A 19278-nucleotide genomic window follows, 5' to 3' on the forward strand; every position below is an offset into this window, starting at 1 on the left:
CGCTTCGGTAGCGGGAGACTTCGGGTAGTAATACATGTCGAAAACTCGTTCTCGACAATCAACCCCACAGGTTTTGTTCCATTTTAGCCGCCGGACTGAGGTATTTATCCGAGATATAGAAGGCTTATTAACTAAAAAATGCCTGCAGGCAATGTAGGTAAGATTTGTCAAACTGTCACTGTCGATGCTACATGAGGGCATTTTTTAAAAAGAGCATTAAAACATGTTAAAAAAGAAAAGAAAGAAACCCAGTTCGATTAATAATGAAGCTGAACTTTATTCAATATAAAATATAAATATTATCTATGTAAAATTACGTAATTTTAAAGCAATATACAGTCCAATACTGTACCATTTAGTTGACCTTTTAGCTGTCGGACTGAGGTATTTGTCCGGCGTGGTACCAAGGAAGCCCACGCTCCCAGGAGTTACCACCCGAATTTCGGATGGAGTTAATTTATTGCTTGTTACCTGAGGAGTCTTGACCGAGAAATGCCGACGGGGCTGCCGAGGCAATTTTTGATAGGTCAGACTGCTCCTTCTTTGGGGCCACTGGCCTGGCTTTCCCTATCTTTCGACATTGCATCACATTTTCCTGTGGTGGGAAGAAAGTAAATATCAACTATTCATTTATAACTACGAAAACAATTTCCAGTAAAACTACAGCATTATCTCTTTCCGACGGCCATTTCTGTTAATGTATAAATCTGTCCTTATCTACGAGGGTCGTTCCAAAAGTAAAACCTCCTATTTTTTTTTTTTTTTTTACTAAAACACGTTGAAGAGCTACGAAGGCGGGAATGGTACCATTAAAACGAGCGCCCTTTTATGTTCCATAATTTATTTTTCTACATAGTCACCACCATTCTTGATGCACTTTTGCCAGGAAATCAATGACGCATCTCTACTTCTGATGCTCATCCATGGCATGGGTCGCTTTTCTTTTTAAGTCGCACACCGTCAATATCTACAACAGAGAGATGAAACGTTCAGGTCATGAGTACATAAGTTCGGTTATCATAACAATATAATTTGCAATCGCCTCTGATCTATTTAGGCGGAATAAAAAATAGGAGGCCCCTCGTATATTACGCATCCTGTACATGGGATATCTTTACACATGCTGTATAGCATTTTAAACCGGTTTAGTATCGGTGTGGTAATAACGATATTTATATGATAAACTGGGTTTGCTTTACTGTACACATAGATTCGAAAAAGTTGTCAAAAAACAAATATATAACAAATAAATGTTATCAAAGGCAAGATAAGTTACTTCTCTACCTAACTGGATATGTTTTTAGTGGGTTTACTCATTTTAAAACGTGTAATCGGTTCGACGATCATACAGTGTTTATCGATATATTTGAAAAAAAACAAACAAATGGCGGCAAACTCTTACACGGTAAGTTTGGGAAAATGAGTTCAAACTAAAAAATTATCCAAAATTCTGTTAGAAACTAACTCAATATATGCTAACGTGGCATAAGCGGATATATATTCGGTGGGTTTTTGTATAATTTATTTTGTTTGAACTCATTTTCCCAAACTTACCGTGTTCAAGTAAGAGCTTGCCGCCATTTGTCTTTTTCAAATATATCGATAAACACTGTATGATTTTCGAACCGATTACACGTTTTAAAATGAGTAAAAAGATTAAAACATTTTCCAGATAGGAAGAAATGTAACTTATCTTGTCTTTGATAACATTTATTTGGTATATATGTGTTTTTTTTTGACAACTTTTTCGAATCTATGTGTATAGTAAAATAAACCAGATAAACTAAGTAAGCTTTTTTTCGATCTTTAAATGTCTTGAAATGTACTTGACAATCTAAAACATGCCTGTTTTCTTCACACACAGCACAAATATATACGCGTTGGTGGCGGCTATCGGCATGGCTACTGGTACGTCAAGGCGCTATTGGAAAACTTGGAACTAGAGGTAAGTTATCAAGAATCCTCAAAACTATAAGAATATTGCATCGAAAGACATTTGGTAGTACGCCTACCATCACCTTAAAATGACTCATAACTAAGGCTATGACAACAGCATATTCTTTTCATTTTTGTTACTCTCGAGTATATATCCGACACAGTTAGACACAATTAATCAAATGAGAACCACATCATTCTACATAAAAACATATAAGGTATCAATGGATATATACCTGAGAGTCAAAACAAGGAAAAGAATATGCTGTTGTCAAAGCCCTACTCATAACCGTTTAACGATAATTTAAAGTTGGTACTAGGTCCTGGATATGACCTTAAACTATATCCAATGGTGAGGTCCCAGCTTGCGGGCTTTGGGGAGTGTTGAGCCACCCTTTAATTACCATTGATCCTAGGTCCACTCTGACCCAGGCTGGTAGTAGATGTTAGGGTCCCAACTATGGGTTAAATAGAAACCGACTTAAAAAACAATATACTCTATTAAAAAATTGTTCTTCAAAATAAATATGCTGCTTGATTCACTACTATTAATTTATACCATTTCTATTACTCTTGCTTCCGTCGCTTTCTCTATTCTCCTTCTTTCTCTGTATATTGCTAACCTATGGTAATATATCTACCCATAAAGCAGAAGATTAGAATAGTCCATTATAAACAACCAGGAATTCTTTTTGTCGAACTCAGGAATATGGACGCAAGAACGCGTGGCGCAGTGGTTAAGTACTAGAAAAAAATCAATTGTAAATGTGATATTCTCATGAAGGTTGAGGGTTCAATTCTTAGTTTGGGTAACCGAAAAACAAAATTGCCACTTGGCCCTCTAACCAAGCACAGCTGACGGGATGAGAGCATGCTACCCGCGTGAAGTAAATAAAACGTTCCATTCAGAATTCTGTTCAGATTCCCGAGTTCGAAAAAAAAAATTCCAGAGTTCAATAAAATGTACCTGGAGAAGGTCGGAGGTTATATCGACCGAAACGTTGTGAAACCGACACTCAAGATGAGAACAGTAGTCTGAAGAATCCAAATAATACAAATAACCAACCCTCATCTAAAAAATTAAGAAACGTAAATAAAAGTGAATATCACCACAGTATTGATACTATTTAACCCGTAGCTGAAGAGAAGAGAGAGAAAGAAAACAGACAGAATTTGTGGTTTTATCTTTTTGTTTTGTTGCAAAATTAGTTTAGTTTTGTAAACTTTTTTTTTTCGATTCAAACCAATTAGGCCGAGTCCAATAATTTTCGACTTGGTTGACAGTCACTAACGCTTTCGAGTCGCCGAAACTCAATGAAGTATCTATTGCCATTAAATTTGAACATGGCCATATTGTAATCCTCAGAGAGGAATTTCAGCGATTCGACAATAATTTGTTGATAATTATATTTTAAAACGACTACGTTGTTGTACGCAATAACGCCAGTCATATGCGAAGATTTTCCACTGATAGGACGTTTTGAGAAAGAAACTATGTTCATGGAAATTTTATATGATGTTAGACGCACGGATGAAGAATGAGCAGTTCGTTACAGTGTTTGTAGGTAGACGAATTCTTGCTGTGAAAAATTTGTTCTTCTTAGTTATAATAGAAATTCGAAATTCGAAATATTGAATTTGTTTTACACAGGCGTCACCACTTATCAAGGCCAGGAAACCACATGTCGCAATAATGAAAATATACAAAAATTACGGAAAACGATATGGTAGAAAATGAATTATTAAAGAAAAAAGTTTCCGAGATATTTGCAAGCTTAAATTTAATTTTAAATTTTGTTTTGTAAAATGACTTAATTTGAGCGTATAAACTCTCTCTCTGTATCTCTTTCGACCTCTAATATATATATATATATATATATATATATATATATATATATATATATATATATATATGTGTGTGTGTGTGTGTGTGTGTGTGTGTGTGTGTGTGTGTGTGTGTGTGTGTGTGTGTGTAAGTTCGTTATGCTTAACCTTGAGTATCCAAAGGATTTTGAATTTCCACCCCCTTTAAAAAATTAAAAAAATATATATTAGAGTTAAGCACTGTCTGGGGGAAATTGAAAAAGTGAGTCAACTAGCTTTGCGTGCGAGATCGTAATTTCCTGTTATTTGATCACTCTAAGATCGTCTGTAGTAAAACGCTTCGTTAATGCTAACATTTCCTTTAAATGTCGTGGCGATGGACGATGGCCCCGGGTTCTTTGGTAATGGACTCGAAAGTGGCTTAGTTGCAGGGGTCAAATCATTCTGTTGACTACATAAGCATGAAACACTAGGGTCTCTCTCTGACTCTCTCTCTGTCTCTCTGTCTCTGTCTCTGTCTCTCTCTCTCTCTCTCTCTCTCTCTATATATATATATATATATATATATATATATATATATATATGTGTGTGTGTGTGTGTGTGTGTGTGTGTGTGTGTGTGTATTGATGTGGACTCAGGTTAGGACCACGAAAGACATATTTTAACTGCATTCAAATTTTTATACCTACTTACGCAATCATCAGTGTACAAAGTGATAATATATATATATATATATATATATATATATATATATATATATACATATATACTGTTGTGGACACAGATAAGGACTACGAAAGACAACTCGGAACACGATATAGGTTTTAAACATACATTGAAAAACGGTCCCATATATAGAGGGTGCCATAAAGTTGGTGTGCATTAAAAAAATTGTAACTTTATTTACATTTTTGTTACAATTTTTTTTATCGCAAATGGAAATGAAGTTATAATTTTTTATGGGCACGGATTTTATGGACCCCCCCTCTCTCTCTCTCTCTCTCTCTCTCTCTCTCTCTCTCTCTCTATATATATATATATATATATATATATATATATATATATATCCAGTCCATCCATCTAGCGCGGCCGTATTTTACATAAATGTATGATTTCTGTAGATGATAACTTAGGTAATAAATACCTAACAAGTAAGAGTAGATTTAATTTATTTTCTATGTTTTTGTTCCTGGTAATAATATTTAATAATTCTTACTTGCGTAGCCAAGATTGAACTCACTACATGTGTTTGCAGTTTTGAAGTTTAATTCAAATCTTGTCGGTAGTTGAATACTTAATGCTTCGCCAGGGCTATCAAGGGTATTTTTTTATCGTGAAGCCTCACTAGATGGGGTGCGAAGTACGGCTTAAGAGAGTCCCATCTACCCTCGAGAGAAGGATAGACCGCGCCAGTTCTCAATCTGGTATTTTACCTCGTGGTACATCACCCATCTGGTACTTGCCAGACTCAACGTTGCTTAACTTCGGTGATCTGGCGAGAACCGGTGTGCCAACGTGATTATTATATTATATGGCACAATCTCTCTCCCTCCCTTCCCTCTCTCTCTCTCTCTCTCTCTCTGTATATATATATATATATATATATATATATATATATATATATATATATATATATATATATACTATAAAGCTGAATGTGTGTGTGTGTGTGTGTGTGTGTGTGTGTGTGTGTGTGGTCACGAATAGGCTCCTATATGGTTGACTATTTAAAAGAAAACTGATTACATATAATGAAAGAAGATGTATCGAGACACAGGAATGGGTATGTTTGATCTGGCAGAACGGTTGTTCATAAAAATTGTGAGGTCTGCGTTCGTGCCTGGTCCACAAAGTATGGAAACAAAAAAAATTTAAATTAAAAAAAAAAAGGTTTACAAGCGTTTTTGAAATAGATGTACATAATAATACTTTGATAAGTATGCTTTAACTTAAATAGGGATGGTATAATAAAATTGTGGGGTCTGCCTTCGCGCCTGGCCTCCACAGAATGCAAATAGGCACAAACCTTAATAAAGACTTTTCATATCTATCTGCGTAAGTATACTTTGATAATTATGTTTCAGTTTGAAGAAATATGGTATAATAAAATTATGGGGTGTTCGTTCGCACCTGACCTCCATAGAATGGAAATATGTCACAAAGTTTAACAAGGTTTTTTAATATAGATCCACAGAATATTGTGATAAGTGTTTCAGTGTGAACAGGTATGGTATAATAAATCATGGGGTTTATCTATTTTATTTTTACGTTCATCATATTTTGCTTTGGTTTTCATACCCCCAAATTCGAAGCTATCTCTTTACAATCCTTCCTTTTTCATAACCTATCATACTTTCATAAATCAGAGTCCATTTCTGTAATAAATACCTAACAAGTAAGAGTAGATTTAATATATTTATTATGTTTTTGTTCCTGGTAATAATATTTAACAATTCTTGCTTGCAATATATCGTAAACTCAACTTAATATATACTTGAAGTATCATATAGCAATGAATTTTATTTACTATTTTTTAATTCTTAGAAAAGTTAACTGTAGCACATTTTTTTTTTATCACGAAACTTGAACAGCATCCTCTAATTTGAACGAAGCAGATGTTCAAATTATAGGAGTTATATTTTATTTTGTTTATAATTTTATTTATATATTATGCTCTATCCTACATGTTGAGCTCTTTATATCTTAATAAATCCCCTTTAAAAGAATTTTCAATATTTTTTAATCCCCTTTCACGCACGCGCGCGCACACACACGCGCGCGCGCGCACACACACACACACACACACACACACATATATATATATTTAAAAATTAATTCGTCTTACTCGATTACTAATTCAACATATTTAGTTTTTCTTTATAGTAATAACTCCAGTCAAGGCATGAAGCCACTTGATGCAAAGAGCTTATAAGAACGAAAGATGATTGTCGTAAAGAGATTAGACGCGTTTTGGTTTTTGTCTTGAAAAAAAAAAAAAACAACAACAAAAAACAATACTATAAATAGAAGGAAAGCAGTTAACAGGAAAAGAATTCCATAATCTTGCAGTTTTGACAAACAGCAAAATCCCACCTCTGTACTATTGAGATCTCTAAATTCTTGAAAAGCCTTTTAATCTAATAATTTCTTTATTTGGACTGTTGGGTTTTGGAATTCACTTCCTGTTTCCTGCTTCCATGACTGCAATTAACACGCAGAAGTTTAAATATGATGTGAACAGGTATCCTACTGCTCAACACCACCGGACTCTAGTGAGATACGATCCCAAATAGTCTAAGTTTCAATAAGCCTTGGTGTGAGTGAAAGTGAATAAAAAAAAACATGTTTTTGGAAAGAAGCTGTTGGTTTCGAACTGTCTTGGATAATTCATCTGTTATAATGGCATTATAGTTAAAATCTATAGCTTTTGAGACATTAATCTTTTTGGGAATGGTATGAACTGATTATTTCCCCTTAGTTATGACACAGTCGTCACTTGTGTTCAACTAATCGTATACAAATGATTGTTTCAGTGTTGGATAACCCATTAAAGGGTTGATATTTAAAAAGCAGATATTTCATATGAAAACTATTTTCACGCGTATTAAATCAATATCAGCTTGTTCCTTTCGTGTCATAATGTTAAACTCATGTCATAATGTTAAACTCATGTCATAATGTTAAACTCATGTCATATATTTTCTTTATTTTTTATACAGAGACAAAGAGAAGAAACACGACAGAAGCGCCTGGAAGCAATAAAAGAGAAAAGTAAATAAAAAGTCATTTTTATATTTACCTGCACACGTACATATATATATATATATATATATATATATATATATATATATATATATATATATATATATATATATATATATCTGTTGAAATTCAAATATAAGTTTGTAACAAACTTATATTTGAATTTCAACAGATATATCTTTTTCCCAATAGAATATAAACTTGCGTTCATTGTTTTAAATTAAATTAACGACTATATGACGTCACTAAAATTTCCTTCTCTTTAACAGCGCCAGCCCCCCTCCCTCCTTTTTGAATTTCCAACATCAATTTTCCGTTTCTTTGTAATAGAACTGCGTCACACTGTGCACGTGAAACATTTTCAAATATTTTGTACTGGTATATTTTTTGGTTTCTTAATCTCATTCATCCAGAGGAAGTCTCGAAATAAAGACGAAACGTTGATGAACACATAATACGGTTTGTTCCTTTTTATTTTCTCTACTTTGTCGGAATACTATTTCCATCTTTTTCATCATATATATATATATATATATATATATATATATATATATATATATATATATATACTCAATTTGTTTTTGCACAAGCAGTAATTTGTCTTTACATAAGCAGTAAATATATATATATATATATATATATATATATATAATTTGTATTTACACAATCAGTAATTTTTTGCTACACAGTCATGAGCATGTTTCGGTCTTCTAGTATTTAGTAACTAGAGACCTCTTCAGGCAACAACGCTTATAATTCAAAAGCGGAATTATTAAGATTAACTAATAAATAAGAATTCGAAACCAAACAAAATGCTTCTAAGAATAAACACGCATAAATGTAGAAATAAAATTATAAAAAATAGGAAAGAATAAATAATAGCAAAAAAAAATGGAAATTAAAACTTAAACAAAAAATAAAAAACTACGAAATTAAAGTTTAAAACAGAAATTTTGGTTAGCATGGTACCCAAGATGGTCGACTTGTAACAACGTGGGGATGGAATTTATTTTCCCCAAACACCAGGTTTATCATATACAAAATCAACTTTTTGTTGGTAACATCGAATGGAAATAACATCTGACGAGTCGGTGAGAATAGGACATTTTTATGAACACATAAAATCATAAAATTGCCATCCCATTAACGAAACGGCTGTAATGAAGAAATTCCAGATGAAATAAACAAAAATTACAAAAAATAAAAAAAATGTAAGTCTTTGGATTTCAAAAAAGTTTTGTACTATATATATATATATATATATATATATATATATATATATATATATATATATATATATATATATATATATATATATATATATATGAAGAGAGAGAGAGGGAGAGAGAGGGAGATAGATAGATCGATAATTGATATTTTTAAATAAATATTAACACTTATTTTTTACCTACTTACTCAATCATCAGTGTGCAAATTGATAATTACTGTTGGTAGGGAAATTTGAATCTAGTCTACAAGGCCAACCTTCACATTAAAGGCAGCATCTTACCTCTAAGCCCCAAGCAATTAACGCAAGAACAAGGAAATTAAATGCTTATACGTTCCAAATCAGCGGGCATACATAGTAAACAGCCATGAGAGTATTCAACAACTGGAAGACGGAATGGTGCATTGCGCACACAAACACACATATAAATATCAAATAAGATTTATTTTTTTACATTTTATATGCTGACCTCCTTGCCGAACATGTCAATTCTTTAATGACTGTCACGTTTACCTTTTAATTGAATTATTTATTTGTCGTCGCCCCTTTGCACCGGCAATACTGTTACGTTATTCTGTAGTTCTTTGTTTTTTAACCGTGTCGTCTATTTCATCTGTTAAATAAAGTGTTATATAATGGGATGCGTTAGGATCAACATAACATCAAATATCTTACCGCAGGGTGTACAGCCTTCTCGTGGGTATGTTTGTAACACATGAAAATAAGTAAATCACTCGCTGTTACATAACGATATACGTTTATTATGAAGACACACACACACACACACACACATGTAACAACAATTCAAACATAAAGGTTAGAAGTCCAAGCATAATAACTGGAACAACGGGTATGATGCTATTCTCAATTTTGAAAGTCACTCTGTTTTCCCTCAACTGTCTACTTCCGGTCGTTGACTTCGCGAGAAATCGCGAGTATTTAAAGTTTAAGATTCGGACAAGGGGAAGCAACTTTGCCTAAAAGAGTAAAGAATTACTCGCCTTGCATTATACTTTTGTATCGTCCTAACATACAGTTTTAAGTTCTTGACGAATATATATAAGACAATTAATTTTTTCACAACAACAAAAAACAAACACTTGACGTAAGTTTATATAAAATAATCACAAGTGGAGTGTTGTGGGTGATACAAAATGACAACTGGCCGTTTCGGTGCCCGTCTTCTCTCCGTCTTCTTCCTTGGCTGGAATTTGTTTTTATTTACAAAAACTTTAGATAGGAATTTCGTTTTTCCATGCCGCATTCCACTAGCCCTTATTAAAGGCCAAATTTCAATATGACTGTTTTCAAAGCTTGTCTATTGAAGAATGTTGATTTCAAAGCTTCTGCACTCTTCTTTCAATTGTTATGACTTTTAATGACATTTCTTGGTTTGAAGATTTCCACAATATTTGCGTGTGTGCATCCAGCTCCATATACGTGTGTTTACAACCAGCAATAATTCCGGCGTTGCCCAGAATACTATTCAACACTTATTCTTATTTTCAAAATATATACATGATGGATACATTTTCACTCCCCCTCTCTCCTCCACCGTAGCTACAATACAGCAGAAATAACATATAATAGAAATCTAGTTTATTTCGGTTTTTGTAATATTACAATCGATATTTCAATCAAAGGCAAAAAATTAATCAAACAGAAACAAATATCATATGATAACATGTAATAGATAACTATCTTACTTTATAAAGATTATCGCCTTGATAATTGAGCACTCTGGTCCTTTTGCATCTTAAACTGTGTGTATCTATATAATTAGAAGGTATTTAAATGATTATATATATATATATATATATATATATATATATATATATATGAGAACAAACCGTATTATGTGTTCATCAACGTTTCGTCTTTATTTCGAGACTTCCATTATTTTCATCATATATATATATATATATATATATATATATATATATATATATATATATATATATATATATATATTATATATCTGACAAGAACCGGTGTGTCAATGCGATTATGCCGTATATATATATATATATATATATATATATATATATATATATATATATATATATATATATATATATATATTTTGTGTACAGAAAGTTGTTAGTTGAGACAGATCATTGGTACCGTCGGTTTCAAGCCCGATAATAAGGCCCGTTTAAGGTATCCTTATCAAGCTTTCTTCAGCCAATATTCGTCTCTCTCTCTCTCTCTCTCTCTCTATATATATATATATATATATATATATATATATATATATATATATATATATATATATATATATATATATATATATATATATATATATATATATATATATATATATATATATATACGGCATAATCGCATTGACACACCGGTTCTTGTCAGATCACCGAAATTGATTATTACGTAGATATTATTTATTTGTTTTTGTTTTTGCGCTACGTTTTGAATGAATTCAATTATTTATACGCAAGTGCATTTTTACCTAAATGCAAGTTGGGGATAACAAAATTGGTAAAAGGGAAAATTATCCCCAACTTGCATTTAGGTAAAAATGCACTTTCGTATAAATAATTGAATTCATTCAAAACGTATCAGAGAGAGGGAGGGAGAGAAAGAGATCATATAAAATTCTTGTAAATTTACACAAGAGTTAGGTTACTAGCTTAAAATACAATTGTTGTAGTCCGAAGAGTCACTAACGATGCGAATACAGATTTGGGTTAGAAAAGATAAATTGCATTAAAACAAAACATAATCTGATACAAAAAGCAACAGTCATAGCACCTACGTACTACGAAATACACAATCTCATATTTACCCCCCTCTCTCTCTCTCTCTCTCTCTCTCTCTCTTTCTCTCTCTCTCCCACCGCGAGAGGATGTAACACAAGCTCAGCGTCAGTGTTCCCTGAGGAGCATTTCGGCCTTGCAAAAAATATGCGTCAGTAGCCCCGTCGGCATTCACCGGTGGGGCGCCTCAGGCAACAAGCGATAACCTTGCTCCTCCCGAAAGCCGGGAGAACTCTTAGTGCTACACAGAACGCTTTGCATCAATCTGATTGCAAAAAAAGTAATCAAAATAGCCCAGTTCCTGTCTCACGAGATTGGCACATCAACCTAGTTTACTGCAAAATACACCGACCAAACCGAGAGTCGTATCCTTCGCTCTATTTCTACAGTCCGAAGAGTTTATCCTTTGTGCATGGGCGAGTCCTCACAACACAAATATAATAATTTAATTAATATTTCTAATTTGTTTAAAACACAGTCTTTATAGAATTGATTCGTAATTACATCCTTTTGTGTGCTTTATAGAATTGATTCGTAATTACATCCTTTTGTGTGCTTTATAGAATTGATTCGTAATTACATCCTTTTGTGTGCTTTATAGAATTGATTCGTAATTACATCCTTTTGTGTGCTTTATAGAATTGATTCGTAATTACATCCTTTTGTGTGCTTTATAGAATTGATTCGTAATTACATCCTTTTGTGTGCTTTATAGAATTGATTCGTAATTACATCCTTTTGTGTGCTTTATAGAATTGATTCGTAATTACATCCTTTTGTGTGCTTTATAGAATTGATTCGTAATTACATCCTTTTGTGTGCTTTATAGAATTGATTCGTAATTACATCCTTTTGTGTGCTTTATAGAATTGATTCGTAATTACATCCTTTTGTGTGCTTTATAGAATTGATTCGTAATTACATCCTTTTGTGTGCTTTATAGAATTGATTCGTAATTACATCCTTTTGTGTGCTTTATAGAATTGATTCGTAATTACATCCTTTTGTGTGCTTTATAGAATTGATTCGTAATTACATCCTTTTGTGTGCTTTATAGAATTGATTCGTAATTACATCCTTTTGTGTGCTTTATAGAATTGATTCGTAATTACATCCTTTTGTGTGCTTTATAGAATTGATTCGTAATTACATCCTTTTGTGTGCTTTATAGAATTGATTCGTAATTACATCCTTTTGTGTGCTTTATAGAATTGATTCGTAATTACATCCTTTTGTGTGCTTTATAGAATTGATTCGTAATTACATTCTTTTGTGTGCTTTATAGAATTGATTCGTAATTACATCCTTTTGTGTGCTTTATAGAATTGATTCGTAATTACATCCTTTTGTGTGCTTTATAGAATTGATTCGTAATTACATCCTTTTGTGTGCTTTATAGAATTGATTCGTAATTACATCCTTTTGTGTGCTTTATAGAATTGATTCGTAATTACATCCTTTTGTGTGCTTTATAGAATTGATTCGTAATTACATCCTTTTGTGTGCTTTATAGAATTGATTCGTAATTACATCCTTTTGTGTGCTTTATAGAATTGATTCGTAATTACATCCTTTTGTGTGCTTTATAGAATTGATTCGTAATTACATCCTTTTGTGTGCTTTATAGAATTGATTCGTAATTACATCCTTTTGTGTGCTTTATAGAATTGATTCGTAATTACATCCTTTTGTGTGCTTTATAGAATTGATTCGTAATTACATCCTTTTGTGTGCTTTATAGAATTGATTCGTAATTACATCCTTTTGTTTGCTTTATAGAATTGATTCGTAATTACATCCTTTTGTGTGCTTTATAGAATTGATTCGTAATTACATCCTTTTGTGTGCTTTATAGAATTGATTCGTAATTACATCCTTTTGTGTGCTTTATAGAATTGATTCGTAATTACATCCTTTTGTGTGCTTTATAGAATTGATTCGTAATTACATCCTTTTGTGTGCTTTATAGAATTGATTCGTAATTACATCCTTTTGTGTGCTTTATAGAATTGATTCGTAATTACATCCTTTTGTGTGCTTTATAGAATTGATTCGTAATTACATCCTTTTGTGTGCTTTATAGAATTGATTCGTAATTACATCCTTTTGTGTGCTTTATAGAATTGATTCGTAATTACATCCTTTTGTGTGCTTCGGTTTTTATTTAAGAACAGGGCAATGGAATGATTTGACGACGTGGAAAAATGAGTGAAAACGAAAATCTAAAATGAAGGAATAAAAGGGAAAGATGAAATTGCGTGACTTAAACGACATTTTTCGTAATAATGGAGAACACACACATAGAAATCGTTTATATACGATGTATTATATATATATATATATATATATATATATATATATATATATATATATACATATATATATTGTGTATATTTAGGCAGCATATTCTCCTTTAAGCATATATTGTTAAACAGCACAGCATTTTCTTGTTTGACAATTTTCCGTTTTATTTTTTCCAGTTTTCGAATAATCCTTCTTGTGTTATATGTAAAATGGTGTAAAAGTGTTCCGTAGTCTGCGAGCTCTTTCGGCGTTTCCGCCATCGTCTGGCTGGTTATATAAAAAGTCGTTTTAAAATTACGTCGAATGATAAGGTCGTGTTTTAAAATTACATCGTACTATAAGATCGTTTTTGGCTTATGTGGGCTATTTATATACAAATTTATTGGATAGTTTTATATATATATATATATATATATATATATATACATTAACAGAGGCATTTTAAAATATTTTTGCTTGATTCATAATTTATATTGTTTATTTTGGGTTGTCTCACTTTTATATACAATGCCTCCAACACCTTCAGTCTCCTAACGTTAGGGTCTGTTTGTAAAATTTTGGTATTTTCTACCATGATGTTTCTAAATTGAGAATGCTGGCAGCCATGTTTTTTTAAATGTTGTGCGATAGAGCTAGTATCGGAAAGATGAAGCGTTAGTCTACGGGACAACGTGTTGGTAGTATGACCAATGTAAGAGGAACAGTTAGAGATACATTCTCCTATTGGGCAATTAAATTGATAAATTACATTGTTCTTTTCCAACACTTTGTCCGCTTGCGAAATATTGTTATTAATTACGAGATTAGTCGTTTTCCGTTTTTTATAATAGATAATGAACTTCAATATATATATATATATATATATATATATATATATATATATATGTGTGTGTGTGTGTGTGTGTGTGTGTGTGTGTGTATAGCTTAATTGCCATATATATTTTTCTAACTTATTATATATATATGTATATATATATATATATATATATATATATATATATATATATAACTACTTCATTTACTCACATAAAATTAATATACGAAAGTATAGATTTATGCGTAAACTTTAAGTATTTACTTCAAAAGTGCTCAATACGTAGGTAGAGCTAGTTAGTAATTTATAAAATGTATATGGCGATTAAGCTACACTGAATATTCCGCGTTTCATCCACTCTAGGATTCTTCAGGCTATACTATATATATCTTTATATATATATATATATATCTTTATATATATATATATATATATATATATATATATATATATATATATATATATATATATATATATATATATTAAAAACTTTAAGCGATTGTAAATAAAACATTTTTCCTTCTTACACAATTATCCATATTAACTATGACACCCATTATGCTGCATTCCTCCTTTTTCATTTCTTCTTTCTTTCTATCTTTTTTTAAAAACTGCATTCAAATTCAAGTTTCAACAATTAGTCAACAACCCCCTTTTTCTTCCTCTCTCTCCCACTCTCTCAATATTTAACCTATTCAAACGAACGATCCACTTAATTTACATAAACCAAATTATTTCACCGAATAAGTGAACCACTAAATCATTTAAATTCAAAAGAATATATAAAACACAAATAAATAAAATTTAAAAATGATAATAACAATAATTTAAATTACCTTAAAACACACTTCACATACTCCTTCCCCGAGATAGTTTTATTAATAACCCTACAGTTTTTCTGTGGTTAAGCAAAATCCGAATAAATCACTTTCTCCGACAGACATTTAGATCATTAAATAAATAATAAATATTAAAATTAAATTTGGTAATGATGGATAAAAAAATCTTAATATTTTACCCAAATACGTAAGTAAGCACTTTTGAAGAATAGCGGAAGTATTGTATCAATTTTGTGCTTCCATACCTAAATTGACAGATCTGCCGCCATCTTTGAAACTTAGGGTCTCGTTTTATGCACAAATACCTTAAATTTGATTTATAAATAACACGCCTCGCGTATAACCTTTGCCCACTCAGTAGATATATTATTATTATTTACTCCAAAATATTTACTGCGATATATGGCACATGTGAACATACACCGGTTGTTTTGTGACATTTTGGAAAGTTGGCGATCACACGTAAATGCACCTATGAAGAACAGACGCACATAAAATAAGACACTCGTTACACACAGGTATACATAATGAATACATATCTCCACGGCTATCCGACTTATTCTCGTTTCACATATATACCTGTTGGGTGCCGTTTAAAAACACCCTTTAAACAACAAAACTAGATGAATATACCAAAAATGTAGTAACATGGTTTAATAAGAAAATGTTCAGTGAGACAGGAACCTAATACCTCGAATCTCATAACGGAGTCGCCACTCGAATGGAACGCATGACAATAAAACATCCCGTCAACAAGATCAGAGACTCGATTAGATGAAAAAAATTAAAAATAATGGCGGTGAAAAAAAATACTTTTTCATCTAGGGAAATATTTCATGTCGGGACGTGCAGAGTATGAACAAGTACAAAGAAGAGGGTGTGATACCTTGCAGAATTACCTCGACCCCCCTTAAAACGAGGGAGGCAATTCCTAAGAGAACAACGAATACTATATCACCCACCCCGTTAAAAGATAATACTATAATAGATTAAATATTTTTCATTCATAAAAAAAAAAAATACTATAAAGTTATAAATACATTACTTTTATGGTTTCTTGGTCTTTGACGAAGATTAAGGTGTAGCAACGGTTTTTATAACATTTTATTTTTACACCCATTATATATATATATTCACAAAAAAAGAACGATTTGATTTGGGAATCTTAATTAGGACGACACTCTGGTTTGAATGTGTTATTATAGTGACTGAAAACCCTAGATATGTAGGTACGGGCAATTTAATGACTGCTTCGGTAGGGGGGGGGTATGATTTTCAATGCCGGTTAATCATAATAATATTTTAAATTTTCGATTACTTTTTTTTGTGTTTGAAAGATTATAGTTTAAAGTTGATTTCTCCAAGAAAAAAAGTGATAAAAAAATACATGGAATAATTTTATCTCAAATCTGAAAAACTGTATATTTCACATAAAAATTCATTATGACAAAGATCGTGTTTACATTTTTCTGTCAAGAAAAATATAAGTTATCTGGAATTATTTCCAAGTTAAGTATTAAGTTAAAATCTTAAGAGAATGAATTAGTACAATAAATGTACTTAACTTTTGCTAAAAAACTAATAATTATCCAAAAATGTGACACTGGTAGGAATATATAAAAAAAAAATTCTGGCGGGAAAATGCAAATATGTATGGAAGGTCAAGTTAGACATAATTTATTTCTTTATTTAACATTATTCCGGCATACCGAGCGACTTCTTTTTTTTTTAAGTCGAAGAACCTCCTTCCTTCATTTAAAAATGCATAAAAGTTAATTAAATTCATTAATTATACTACTGACAATTTATTCATTGAAAAAAAAAAGTTAGCACCATTATTTATTAATATTAATACAGAATTACAATTGGTTGAGAAAACAATTTATAATCATTGAAAAAATTACACACTAAAACAATAGACTTACGTTAAAATTTATCATAATGTTTACTTGAAATTTAAAGTTCATAAACACAAACAGGCGGGTAGTTGAAGAGAGGAGAAGGGTGGGTAAAACAGACTGGTTTTCTTTTCAACTCTGCGCATCCGTAATTACCGACATGGAACGTTCGTATAATTTTTACCATTTTTTAATTAAATTATTTTTCTATGTTCCTGTTTTTCAATTCATTTTTTTTTTTACTTCATTTACTTTATCTTACGTTGATGATTATACGTTCATGCGTGCAGGGGAAATATTAGAATCTTACATGTAAAGATTACGTTAAAAATGTAAGCGTAAAAAAAGTTTTTGCAATTATAATTTTTTGTGTGAAAATATTAAATAAACAATGCTTAATTCAATGATAATATTCGAGAAATTAATTTTTCTTGGAGTTATATCGATTTTGTTAATACGGATTTTAGGGGCTTTTTTCGTAATGTTCCTGTAAAAATAATTCTATTTTTTTTTATTGTTACGAATTACGATGCTTTATTTATAAAAAAAAAGCAAAAATAGATTCTTGCGATTTTTATTTACTACTGAAAACCATAACTTTAGTAAAGGTATTTTTTGTTTAAACAAAATAATACATTTTCACTAAGATTTAAATAAAAATAATTAGTTCAGTATATTCCGCGATCATTATTTGATAAATACTGAAAATTTCACTAAAATTAGTTAATTTCCTGATTTTTGGTGATTTTTAAAGTAAAGGGAGGCGTCAAAATGTTTATACATTTTAAACATTGGCATTCATTTTGCCCGTACCTAAGATTATCTTAGAAAACTCCAAGGTACAGTGACAAGAATGCCCATAGACACCTTCCCCACTTTTTGATTGGCCTTGTGCCTAATTTTGTTTTGTCAACTTCTATGTAACAAAAAAAAAAAATTAATCAAAGTGTAGTATCTGTTCTCAGAATCACAGCGACAGCAGACTATCTATTTTTACTTATTTTCTTTTCAACACGTTCTTTTGAAAAAAAAAAAAACGAATGAAACAATCTACTATTCTCAAACCTCTTAACTGTTTGTCCCCTTAAAATGTGGTCGGAAAAGTATATGGAGCCGCTATTTACAATGCCTCGCCACGAGGACAGAGTTAGACACCAGGATCGTTTTTTCACGCGGAGAAAAGGAACAAAAATAAAAACTGTCTCAGCCGTGAAGGATTTCTCCTTCACTGACAAAGAAAACAAATTGAAGTGCAGCATCACAAACAGATACTACACTTTGAGCTATATATTTTTTTAATTCACTCTGAAAGTTTACAACCAAAACAGAAATTAACAAAATATTAGGCACAAGGCCATTCAAAAATTGGGGAGGTGTGTCTATGGTCATCCTCGTCCCTGTATTTTTGCTAGTCTATAGGTACGGGCCAAATGAATGCCGAAGCTCAAAATGTATAAACATTTTGACGCCTCCCCTTACTTAAAAAATCACCAAAAATCAGGAAATTAACAAATTTTAATATAATTTTAAGTATTTATTAAATAATGATCGCGGAATATAATGAACTAATTATTTTTATTTAAATCTTAGTAGAACTATATTATTTTGTTTAAACAAAACATACCTTTACTAAAGTTATGGTTTTCAGTAGTAAATAAAAAAAATGTAAGAATTTATTTTTGATTTTTTATATAAATAAAGCATCGTAATTTGTTACAATAAAAAAAAATTTTTTTACATGAACATTACGAAAAAAATCCCCTAAAGTCCGTATTAATGAATTCGATATAACTCGAAGAAAAATTAATTTCTCGAACTACCGATATTACCATTGAATTGAGCATTGTTTATTTAATATTTTCACAGAAAAAAATTATAATAGCAAAAATAGTTCTACTTT

At 31.2% G+C, this 19278-nt stretch overlaps 1 protein-coding gene across 1 annotated transcript in view; it reads left to right on the top strand.

Annotated features, from left to right (window-relative positions):
* The window catches only part of LOC145240304 (uncharacterized), a 243164-nt gene that overhangs the window by 75051 nt on the left and 148835 nt on the right, over nucleotides 1-19278 (top strand). The window contains exons 6-7 of the mRNA XM_080103886.1: nucleotides 1865-1945; nucleotides 7479-7530. Coding sequence (XP_079960012.1) covers nucleotides 1865-1945; nucleotides 7479-7530 — 133 coding nt within the window. The remainder of the gene's footprint in view (nucleotides 1-1864; nucleotides 1946-7478; nucleotides 7531-19278) is intronic.

The sequence above is a fragment of the Euprymna scolopes genome, chromosome 19 (assembly GCF_053919585.1).
Source record: "Euprymna scolopes isolate OS-2025 chromosome 19, ASM5391958v1, whole genome shotgun sequence".
Classification (NCBI taxonomy): domain Eukaryota; kingdom Metazoa; phylum Mollusca; class Cephalopoda; order Sepiida; family Sepiolidae; genus Euprymna; species Euprymna scolopes.